Source organism: Melospiza georgiana, chromosome 1 (genome assembly GCF_028018845.1).
Source record: "Melospiza georgiana isolate bMelGeo1 chromosome 1, bMelGeo1.pri, whole genome shotgun sequence".
Lineage (NCBI taxonomy): Eukaryota > Metazoa > Chordata > Aves > Passeriformes > Passerellidae > Melospiza > Melospiza georgiana.
Genome location: NC_080430.1, coordinates 89,709,061 through 89,721,562, shown reverse-complemented (window position 1 = coordinate 89,721,562; position 12,502 = coordinate 89,709,061). Strand labels below are relative to the sequence as shown.

Genomic DNA, 12,502 nt, shown 5'->3' with positions numbered 1-12,502 from the left:
ATGTAGAGGAACAAGTCATCCTTGCTGATTTGCCTTCCCTGACACCACTCTGATCTGTATGCTACTGTGTCACTTAAGGGGAAAAGGTACAGGAAAAATAAAATAGTCATACTGAAGTATGTGATATTGTTTCAGTATCAGGTTGGGAAATTCCAAAACATCCTTGATTTATGCAGTGACCTTTGAATCAAACTTGATTTTAACTGGGGCATTAGACTAGTTGTTTTGGAATCATGTACTTTGATATGCTTGATCTTTTATCAGGTATTAGGTTTTCTCCTGAGAGGCTGCACTGGCCATCCCCAGTGCAAGGTCTGGTGCTTGGCCTTAGTAGCTTAAAAAAAAAAAAATGGCAACTTAATATGTGTAGGATTCTTCATACATGAACTCTTAGAAGAAGCTAAAAGAAAAACTCCTTAAAATAAACTGCCTGCCCTTTATGCTCAAGTAAGTAAGTGAAAACTTAAACTGCTATAATGATTTCACTAGTGTCTTTATGTTAAGGTGTTTGGTTTAAATTTTAAATGTTTTAATAATAGACTTTTTGAACACTTGGTGAACTTGAAATATCAAGGTCTGCCATGAAAACTTAAATCCAACGTAACCAAATACTATTTATGGGTCTTTGGACTTTATTTTTTCTTGTTTTCATTTTTCCTTTCCTTTTTCTCAAGCATCTTTGGGTACATGAGGTGTGATACAGATGTTCACCCTTCATTAGGCAATGAGAAATGAAAACAAACTAATGACAAGAAATGAAAACTGAAAACCACAGTGTTGTTTAATGCTCTTAACCTCCAAGAACCCAGCTGTGAGAAGCCGCAGGTTTTCTACCATTCAGTATAAAAAAGGAGTATACTCCATTCTTCTCTGTTCATGGACTTAAGGTTTTCATCTGGCTTTGTGAGAAGACCCATGTTGTGGCCAACACCTGCACCTGCCCCTTAAATGAATGTTAGTAAGCTCAGGTTTCTTTAAGAAAAGATGTTACACGCAAAGGATTACTGAAACAAACAGTAATTTATTTTGGCAGCTCAGAATAATCTTAGTTGTGTTACCTGCACAGGAGTTGTTTCCCCTTTCCCTTATATGAGGAGAAGAGCTTATTTTTGACCTTGTAAATTCAGGTGTAATGGCTTGTGCTTTTAAAAATATTTTTAACTTGTTTTTTTTTTTTTTATATCATAGATGAAATAGTTTGGAGTATTTATATAGCTGTTGTTTGCCCTCTTAATGCCTTTCTTCCTGATTTTGAATGCACTTTTCTGAATGGGAAGGGTACTTGTCAGGAAGAATATATAAATTAGCACGGGTTTAACCCTAGCCAGCAACAAAGCACCATGCAGCCTCTCACTCATTCCCCCACGAATGGAATCGGGGAGAGAGAACCAGAATTGTAAAGGCTAGAAAGGCCATAGGCTGAGATAAAGACAGTTAAAGAGGGAAAACAAAAGCCATGCACAGAAGCCAAACAAAACCAGGAATTAATTCTCTGCTTCCCATGAGCAGGCAGGTGTTCAGCCATCTCTGGGAGGTCAGGGCCCCCTCACATATAACAGTGACTTGGGAAGACAAACTCCATTGCTCTGAATTCTCCTCCTTCCTACTTCTTTTCCCCACTTTATACACTGAGCATGATGGCATATGGTCTGGAATATCCCTTTGGTCAACTGGGGTCACTGGTCCTGGCTGCGTCTCCTCCCAACCTCCCAAGCACCCAAAAATTCCTCATCAGCGTGGCGGTATAAAAAGCAGCAAAGGCCTTGGCTCTGTGTAAACCCCACTCAGCAATAACAAAAATATCTCTGTATGATCAGCCCTGCACAAGTCCAAAACACAATTCAACAGAAATCCAAAGCAGAGCCCTATACTGGACATTGTGAAGAAAATAACCTCAGTCAAAACCATCACAATATACAAAGTGCTAAAGAGAACAAATAACTGGCTTATTGGCTTGTAAAAGTAACCTGATAAGCTGTGTGGAGGAGGGTCTTGTTATCTGATTTGTATTCAGTTTCTCCTGTTCACCTTGTAATTAAATAAACTGAACACGTCTATTTGGTTTGGAACAGGAGATTGTGTCGAGCAAGTGTTTTGGTACTTTTTTAGAGTAGATTTGCTGGCCTAATGGAAAAGATTAGTGAAATTTTCTGTCTAACCAGAAAGAAGATTATTGTAAAACATATTTCTAAGTGATAAGGCGTAGTAACAGTCAGCAAGAAAAGCTTCCTGACAGGTGAGATGCTATAGATCATATATTAAGAGTCATATATTGATTGATGAGATAAATCTGGCAAGATATTCACAGGTGCAAGCATATGATGAATGAGAACCAGAAGGCTGGGGGAGTCGAGGAGGGGTTGGTCACATTGTTGCCTTGCTCTGCCAAAAGAGAATTATCAAGAATATAGAGCCAATACTTCTTGGAGATGCAGAGCAAAAACGTGAGGTATTGGACACAAGTTATAGCTAGGGAAATGCTCAAAAGATAATTGGGGGGGGAATCATGTATAAAAAGGCTAAAATAATAATATTGATTATTTTAGCCTTTTTATACATCAGCAAAAAGGTGGAGTTATTTCCATCTTTGCAGAACCTCAGAACGCAACATGGCTTGCCAACCTGAATACCCTCACCTAGCTTTGATGTCTGTTCTTTGAATAAGAGTTTATGTGACCTCTCAGGTTCCCTTCCAACATAAATTATTTTGAGTCTATAATTCTTCTTGTTATAAATGCAATATATCTTTTCATAAACTTTTGTCTAAAATGCTTGCAAAGCTATAAGCATCTTTCAATTTACATTGTAAAACTATCTTTTGCTAGTGATACAGATGGAGTAATGTGTGCAGCCCCAGAGCTGGGAGGGAAGGAAATTAAATGATGAACTAATATACAGAACGGAAATTCACTTGCACTGTGCTATGAATTTCTGGAAGTGCACATACGTTCCTAGTGTGAGTGTGATGCATCATCTGGTGAAGGTATTGCACTGAAAATAGATTTCCTGAACGGATGCTGCATTTGTTCAATTCTTTTAGCTTAGCATTTGATAGGCAATAACTGTAGCTGCATAGTGAGCTTTGGTGAATGTACTATGGGAACACATCTTTAGTTTAACTAAAATATGATTTTTCATGAGAGAAAAATTTTTGAAGCTTTACTGTTGATGAAAATACTCTTCAGATTTATCCAGCTGAGTCCCTGTAACTACATTTTGGGTAGAAAATTGCAAATAAGAGTACCCTCCCCTTGTTTTAAACTGTTATTTATCCTTAGTACTAATCATACACAGATATGATAATTTCTTTGTTTCTACAAAATCTGTTGTATTTCACAAAATTCTATTGCCCTTGTTTGTGTACTTCAGCCTATCTCAAAGAAGATATCCTAATACTAGACAGTGGAGCTGGGAATGTTTCAGTTAGTTTCAAGTTCAAGTAGAATTATAATGCTACTACTTTAAGTTTTATGTGCCTTTTCACCCAAATATACATGAAAATAGTACATGTATATATTTTGCTTAGATGCAAACTTTGCTTTTTAAATATATATCCTTATTCAAATTTATTACGCTTTTCTTGCCAGTTCAAAATGCAATAATTTTGCATCTAAATGGAAAGTATCAAAGTTGAATTGCAATATGTGATAAGGCAAACCTTGCAGCAACCCAAGCAGTTGCTGTGCGTCAAAACACATGAAACTTTCTTGGCAAGCCAGTAAACTGGGCACCGTCAATAGGGGCAATGCAGAGTAACAAAGTATTCCTTTGAAGGTGGTGGTAGCAGTTAACAAATGACTGAAATTTCTAGGAAATCACTGAAAAGCTTGTGTATGCCATTAATTCGCGAGTTTTCTCTACTGATTCTCTTAATTATGCAGTACAAAAAACTTATGACACTTTACACAGTTATTCTCTTCACAGAAATGCTGAATATTCTGAGTATAAATTCCTCTAAAAGGCAGCAGAAAGGCGTTGCTGCAAGTACCTTCCACTTATTTTGCTTATGAGTAAAAAACCCCAGTTGTAATGGTGAGTCCTCAGAGAAGAGTTGATAATGGAAATGCTGGCGTACTCACTTTCCCCAGCCCTGCAGGTGTTACAATGAAAGAAGCTTTAAGAACTTCAAGAACAGCCCAAGGGCAAAACCTACAGATGTTTCCTTCAGTTGTTTGTAAAGGGGGAGTTTTGCTACAGTGCTATTGTTTCAGTTGACCCTTTTCTCTCGGGGTTTTATTCTGCTGTAGTTCATCATCCTCAGTTCTCAGAATAGCAGAATTCCCTGGTAGGTCACACCAAAATGAGGAGGAGGGGTCTTTCCTTAAAACCTTTCCATTCTGTCCTTTTGACAGAAGAGGAGAGTTAGACTTTTCAGGGCAAAGACCTGTATTTAAAGGTAGTTGTCAATAGATCAATCCATACTGAATGCAAGATTGAAATGGCATAATTTTAGTTATATTGCGAAGTGAGGAAGAGAAATTACCTGCAGTTTTGAAGTGATTGCTTGTTTGCTGCACCAATGGAAAGCTTAATCTCCTTGCAAGGAAGGGCTCTCTTCCTTGATGAAAAAGTTGAATGGCTGGTCTGGTGAGTGCTGTCTTTCGTTGACTTAAAATACAGTCCTTGTATGTTGTGAAATGGGGATGATGGCTTAGTGTAACACTGGGTAGCCAAAAAAAAATCACCTAGTTATTCATGTTTAAGGTATTTCATCATATTGCTAAGTAATTAAATGATAGAAATACTATTTAACTGTGTTGGGGTGCAAAATTCTGCAGCTCTAGCATGCTGACCTACTGAGGACTTTAGGAAGGTGCAGCTGCACTGTCTCTGATGAATTCTTTTAGACAATGAATTTGGTTGCTTTTCTCAGTCAAATATTTGGTCACCTTTCTTCCCAATTTAAAAGGTCGCAGAATTTTCAGTCAATCATTTAGAGCCGATGTGTTTGAATTAAAGTACAATAATTTAACAAATAAATCTTCATCAAATAGTACTAAGAATTTATATCCCACATTCAAGTCTCCAAAGGTAGGGATAATGAAAAATTTACTGTAAGTTTATAGAAGGTCTATGAATGAAACCCCAAGTAGGTTTTTTTTCTTCCTCTTTACCTCTTTCTCTTGGGAAGATAGAGTGGAGGTAATATATTAAAACCAGGGCATTCTGTTGATTGTCATCACAATTCTATGTCTGTAAGTTTTTGATGAAGACTCTTAAAAAGGGTTTACTCAGGGCAATTTTGATTCTGCACAGGATTTGGTAATAGGTCTCCTGTGGCAAAATGTAAAAAAGATGTTGCTTCATGAGAATAAGGATTGGAAATACCAAGTTTCATTGTTCTTTGCCTAACAAGGAAATCCATTAGCTTAATGAAATAAATTCAATGTTTTTTTATTTTTAGTGTGGCTTCCTAAGGAAATAAGGCTTATGTCATTGTACAGCCCTTCTGCCTCTGTTTCCACTTGGGAATATTTGGACAATGCAATCAAATGTAAAGTAGGAGATGAGTTTTTGAACATGCAAAGTTTCTCAAGATTAGTGAAAACCAATGACTAGGCAGGAAAAAATCCCAAAACTTTAAGATGACATTGTCCTCTCACTGGGGAGTTAAAGTACAAGTTCAGTATTTGTCCTATTTAGATGTAGGTTGGTCAGGCAGCAGGTGAATTTGCATTCCCACAGGATCTGCTTACACTTGAAGGGCAAAAATTCTCTGGGGATTGTGGACAAACAGAACAAGAGATATTAGTGGGTGAATGGAGGTGGATGTCAGTGGGGTCAGAAGTTAGATATGACTGTAATAAAAGGGGGAAAAGCTTAATGTTTTAAAAGTATTAAAAGTACACAGAACTCAAACCTCCAAAATTCCCCAGGGATCAAGCTTTACCGTCTCTGCCTCTCAAGGAAGAATTTCTTCATATTGTCAAATTACATACAAGGAATCTTAGCTAGACTGATACTGGCACTATTTTTACTGTAATTTTAGTTAAATGTAGTAGGTAGCTCTTAGTATTAACGATGATTTAGAGAGCGTGAGTTGAAAATTTAACTGCATACTGTGGATGGTCTCCTATAACTTGGCAATTCAGCAAGTCTACTTTCAACCTGAACTACTTCACATATTTTTTCCAGCATGGACATATACCACTCCAGGATTTTTGGTCACTCCTTAAATGAATTTGTAAAATTATCCAGTCTGCCTTAAACTTTGCTTTGTAAGAACCTTTTTTGGTAACTTTTACTTTAAATTTTGTCTTGGTAGCGCTACTACGGTTTTAATTAATGTCATATCATTTAGCTTGCTGTTTCAGGGGATTTTTGATGAAGTTAATTGAACGCATTGGAAAATGCTGTGTAGTGCAAATTTTGATTTCTTTTCCATTCTAGATTGTCCTCATTGCTATAACCACTTCTATTTTCATTATACTTTGTCTCAAAGTTTTCTGTCAACACCTTCTCTGCTCTCTCTTCATGAGAATAAGCATTGGAAATGTCAAGCTTCTGAAGCCCCCTGTGCTCATTTCTGGCTACCTAAACATAAAGATCTTGCCGCATTTTGACTTTTATAAAATGACATCTGTAGTCATTGTAATCCACACCTAAAACTTTCTAGAATTATGTAGTGTGTCTGGCTAAATAATTGCCTGTGTAAACTCCTGCAGAGTTTGAGTTGCAGTAGCAGATTTGTGCTGCCTGTATTGGGCTTGTATCGAAAGTGGAAGTGAGTGATCAGAGCTGCCCTGGGATTTTTGCTGAGTGTTTCATAAACACCCTAGTTATCTGATTCACACTTTCACCATAGGGTTAATTATTCTTTAATTCATTATGAGCACAACTTTTGGTTTCTATGCAGGTTTTTTTCTGGTTTTGGGGTGTTTTTTTGAAGTTGGAGTTTAGTTCTTGTTTTTTTAAGATTTAACTTATGTTCATTTAATGTTATTTTTGTGTTTGTGATTTTTTACTAGGTCATCTGAACAAGAATCTCCAAAGTGAGTTTTCTTTATACTTTCTCCTACCTTTTTAAGATAAATAAGGAAATATATAACTTCAACTGATTTTTCAAAGTAGTGGTTTTGTATGATTAAAAGACACAAATAAATGTATAAATCAATGAAGATTGTAAAGATTTGTGAAAAAAAGTAAGTTTTGGGGTCAGGATTTGGTAAGTCTTAAGTTGTAATAGATCTCTGGTCACTATTAACAAAAAAACTTGGCTAGAAACTGTTGCAAAAGTTCAATGATGCAAAAATCCACTGGCAATTTTATATGGTGACTATTTAAATAGTGCCAGATGACACTGACTGAAATAATATTTTTCTGGTATTGTTAGATTTCTTTTCTACATTAAAAAATCATTACACGGTCTGTAATTTCAACTTGTAAGTGAAATGTTTTTTTGGACTGTGTTCTGAAAAACTTATCAAGATGTATTTACATACACAGTGTTCCTCCTTGCTTAACATTGACTTCATCAGAATCATGAAAAGTCTTGGAAGCTATCAGATAAAACCAGAATTTTGACAGTGGAATTACAGTTCACTACTTCAAAGCATTCTGAAACTTTGAATGCATTAAAAAAGTGTCACTTTCTGTAGTAACTGAAAGTAGTGCAAGTGTTGCATGAAATACCTCATTGCCATTGCCAAGTACACATAGTCAAACTGAAAGTCAGAGGTATTATGGCAAGAATGCATTTCCTTGATGGCACCTCTCAGGACATCTGTATTTGCTGTGATCAGACTTTCACAGGCCAAAAAACAAGTGGCTGCAGTATCAAAGGGTGCTGCAATACAAGTCCTGTATGCTAAAAGCTGCACTCCTTGGAGTAGAATTACTTCTGCATTGACAGCTCTAAATATCTGCTGGAAATAGCTCAGTAAAGCTCACATATATCTACAAATACCAAAGCAGAAATAAATGTTTGAATTCACAAATTTTAATGCCAAGGTTTACTTGGCAAGATATTTACTTCTGCCACTTTAATACTGTCAAAATGTGATGTTGCTATACCTTGAGCTTTCCTCAAGACAGATATTTTCATGTTAGGTAGTGTTTATAAGGATGGAGCGGTTAGTCTGTATGGTATCCATAAGTCTGGTTCATTTAAAGAAGGGGGTGGGTTGTATGAGAGGTCTGTATGTCATCCTTTTCATAAGAGAGAATGTAGCTAAATGAATGTTTGGGAAGTCCTGGAGCACCATCAGGCAACTTGGCCAGCTGCCAGATTTGGGGGGTTTAGGTACTGACTTTTGTTATCATTGAATGCTAAAGTTCTTGAATGCCAGATCTGTACCCTAAGTTAGTTCTGGGTCCTTTAGTATGGCTATAACTCCTCAATAACACAGTATTTTAATTGCAATTAAACCTTTAATTTTCACTTCATTTACTGTTTCTCTGACAATTTACCTTGGCTTTTCTGCAAACTGCCTTCACCCACAGGGACAAGGTTGAGATGGTACTCATAAGAGGGAGAAATCTTTAAAAAAAAAAAAAGTACTTTGCAGGAATGACAGTGGAATCACAGCAAAGGATTTTTTCATGGATAGAATTGGCAACTGAAGTGCCTTTTCCTTGTGGTTCAGCCCTCTCCATGTGTTATTGGGAATTCCTGTAGAACTACAACAGTGCCTTTCACTGCTAACATCCAAATATTTTGCATTAAATGGTTTTGCTATTCCAGAATTTTTGAATATTTTTCTGGATGTCCACTGATTAATGATAGGCTTAGATCACAATCCAGTCCTGTTTCTCTGCACTTCCACTAAGAAGTGGTATTAAATCTTTTAACCCTTAGAACTTGCGCTTTTAAAATCTTTTAATTTAAAAATCTGGATTAACAGTACCTTTATAACATTTATCCTTTCAAAATAAAGGAACATATTGGGAAACAGTCCGACGCGGAGCTCTCTGACCCGTCTGTCACCCAAAGCCTTGGCTCGCTCTCCCAATGGAGTTGACAACATGTCTGGCTCTTACCCACTGGAAGGGGTGGATAAGCAGTTCCTAGAAACGTATGACAACGTTACAAAAAGCGGCTCGACAGAAGACTCCAGTCAGTACTACTGTGATAAGGTACAGGCACTTGTGTGCTTTGGAAGTCAGGGCTAGTAGTGAGTGTGACTCTGGGCTGTGGTTTGAGAATGGGCAAAGGGGTGGCTATGTTTCAGGATGGGCATATTTTATGTAGTAATGAGAGTAGATCTTGTGTTGCCACTCACATTTATCCAAGGTTGTATGATAAACAAGCTTACCAAGTGCGTTGGTTTCCAAAGTGTCCAGCATTCTAGAATCTTCAGGGAAAGTTCCTAGTGGAATGGAAATCCTTACATGACTGAATCTTGTTTCCTCCAAGGGAAACAAAAGATCAGCTAAATCAAGTTGCTATCTGTCTGAAAAGCAGACACAGCTCTGCTTTATCCCAGGCATCTCTGAAAAGCAGACACAGCTCTGCTTTATCCCAGGCGTCTCTGAAAAGCAGACACAGCTCTGCGTTATCCCAGGCATCTCTGAAAAGCAGACACAGCTCTGCGTTATCCCAGGCATCTCTTAAGGATGGCTGAACATCATCCTTTTGAGTTCTGACCTGGCTGGAGAGCAGCTGCTCCCTGCTAACATTATGGTCATGGATCATTCTTGCCCAGCCTGTTCCAGAGGGGTTCTAGCCAAAAGTGGGCACTTGCATTTAATTAAAACAACTAACTAAAATTAGTTAGAATGTTTCTGTCATTTCCAACGTGTCTGTTAGCTGCTGACACTTTTTAGTTCTTCTGCCTTGTGGATCTGTTGCGTAAAAATAAACCCATTTAAAGGAGAAAAGGTCTAAAGATGGTCACTTCATTGTTCTTGGAATAGAGTCATTTCTATTCATATGTTGCACCTAAACTTTTAATGAAAACAGGTTGGAACTTTAATAGGATTTATCAATTTGGAAGGAAAGCTAAGATGAGAGTAATGATGTTAAGACAGAGCAACCAGAAAATATTTGCTGAGATGTACATTGTTATTTTTACTATTTAAAAGGTTACTACCATAGGTGTATTCTACAACCATATCCTCTTCCTATTTCAAAGATTTATTTACATAGAGTGTTTTTGTTCAGCACTTCTAAATTTGATTGCACTGTTTTCTAATTTGCTGGTATTTTCTTCTAAAAATCAGAACATTTTCTTTTTCTATATATTCCAGAATGACCTAATTGAGGGAGATTTACTATTGGTGCGTATCATACCAGATGAAGAAGGGAAGTTTGGATTTAATCTAAAGGTAAACCAGCTGTCTTTTAATTATCTTTAAATGCTTTATGGATAAGATGCTTTTACTTCATGATTTTCAAAATTTTTTTAGTATAATGATTTGGAGAAAGCAATCTATTTTACAGGACTGTCCTGTGGACTGAGAATTTTTAGAAGTGGCAGCCTAATCCTTAAGTACTAAAGCAACACTTACAAAAATAAGCATCTAATAGTTCTCTGGTTTTCAGTTGCATATATTATGGCATGGCCCATATCCAAGGCACACCACCTATTTGGCTGCTGAAATATGAACTTGAACGCCTAATTTAAGGCATCACCTTTTGGAAAATTGGACCTCTGTATTTTAAAACAATTTAAATAGTTTGTGCTGTTCCATTTAATTATATCCTTTAGAAATCACATTGAAAATTTGAAAATTAATTTGTGAAGAAAATTTAAATTATTGTTGGTAATTGACTATTGTAAATGTTTTAAATTCCCTTACTGAAATTCCATTTAAGCAGAGTGTGATAAATTTGCCATAATATCAAAATTAGAGTTTGGTCATTTCACCTTGGCTTTTTATTGGTAATGTAAAGAGAATAAAGGAGTACAATTGTCTGGGACTTTGATCCTACCAGATTCCTTGCACATTTGCCACAAAATCTAAGAAAACTGTCTGCCTTGGAAGTTCAAGTGTTAAATTTGGCTTGCTTCAAGCACAGGGTTACAAAAAATCTTCCATTTTATCTGTTTATGCTTATTAGAATGTACAGCCTGAAGCACGCACTCAGTCTAGTTTACTGGAAATTGGTACATTTAAAGACACCACAACCCACCCCATAATGCCCCATTTACTGATGAAAATTCAGTCCTACCAACCCTGTCCATGATGACACAGCATAAAAAAATATATATAAAAAGAAAATAAGCAATTACCACCACAACCCACCCCATAATGCCCCATTTACTGATGAAAATTCAGTCCTACCAACCCTGTCCATGATGACACAGCATAAAAAAATATATGTAAAAAGAAAATAAGCAATTACTTCATTTAAATGCTGCTTATGCTTAATGATAGATTTATGGGTGCTATTTACTTGATATTCCTCTCATTCCTTTAGGGTGGAGTAGATCAGAAAATGCCATTGCTAGTATCAAGAATAACTCCAGGATCACCTGTAAGTAAATTCCTGAGGCTTTTAATCCCTTCCATTGCTACTCCTTCCACCTCTCAAAGGTCTGTACACGTAAAAATTTGGACACCTGTAACCAGTATGAGATAGCAGCAGAACTGTTCTCATTAGGAATTGGTTTAACCAGTGATATCTTAAACCACGGATTAAAAGATCTGGAAGAGTTTGTCAAACCAGATATTAGTAGAAAGTATATTTGTGTTCTCCTGTCATCTTAAAAAGTGCATCCTGAACTGGAAAATGCTTGATGAGGGGCAAGAACTGGGGAAAAGGAATATCATTTACTGAAGAAGTAAATAATTTGGGCCCCTGCACCCTAAAAGAAATAGCTGGTTTGAGGGAGATGTGGTAGGGATCTGCAAGATTAGAAGCACTGTGAAAAAGGAATTCCAGCAGAAATATGGACTACTAAAATTAGGACTGCAGAAACAGGACTACTAAATAAAGTTTGTGAAGGTCAGGTTCTTCATGTTTGGTGAAGTAGTTCTTTGTGCAGAAGATAGTAGACCTGTGAAACTCCTTGACAAAGGATGTGTGGTTAAAATAATTTTGTGTGTGATCAGGACAGGACAAATACTTGGGGAAAAAAGCTATTGTTATTGACTAAGCTAGCCACAATAGGCTGAGGAAATCCTTAGGGCTAAAATTATTTATAGGATGGGAGAGTACTTGGCAGGAGAGAGGGAGCATAAAAAGGGAGCATATGTTTGCTCTGTTCCTATTTTGCCATAGAATTTTCCTTATGGAAATATTTATAGACTAGGTGAAATATATAAGAATCAGCAGAGCCATTGAGTTCTTCTGTTGAATTTTGAAATAATAATAGGAACATAAAATCTTTTAAAACTTTTTTTCTAAATAATTATCACATAACATTGTGAGGATAAATGTTATATCAAATTTTTTCACTTGCCTTTTTCCAAACTATATTTCCTAACTCTCATAAAATAATTTCAGTGCAGACTTCTTAGGAAATATTACGGACTTAATCCTAAAAATACAAGGCACTCTGAATCTTCCGACTCTTCTGAAATTTGATAAGCAGTCACAGGACTGATGTCTAAATGT

General features: G+C 36.6%; 1 protein-coding gene across 2 annotated transcripts in view; it reads left to right on the top strand.

Moving 5' to 3' along the window:
- The window catches only part of PTPN3 (protein tyrosine phosphatase non-receptor type 3), a 119,667-nt gene that overhangs the window by 80,825 nt on the left and 26,340 nt on the right, over window positions 1–12,502 (top strand). For both annotated transcript variants that reach the window (XM_058038487.1, XM_058038479.1), the window contains exons 15-18: window positions 6,969–6,992; window positions 8,877–9,075; window positions 10,189–10,266; window positions 11,363–11,419. In XM_058038487.1, the coding sequence (XP_057894470.1) occupies window positions 6,969–6,992; window positions 8,877–9,075; window positions 10,189–10,266; window positions 11,363–11,419 (358 nt within the window). The remainder of the gene's footprint in view (window positions 1–6,968; window positions 6,993–8,876; window positions 9,076–10,188; window positions 10,267–11,362; window positions 11,420–12,502) is intronic.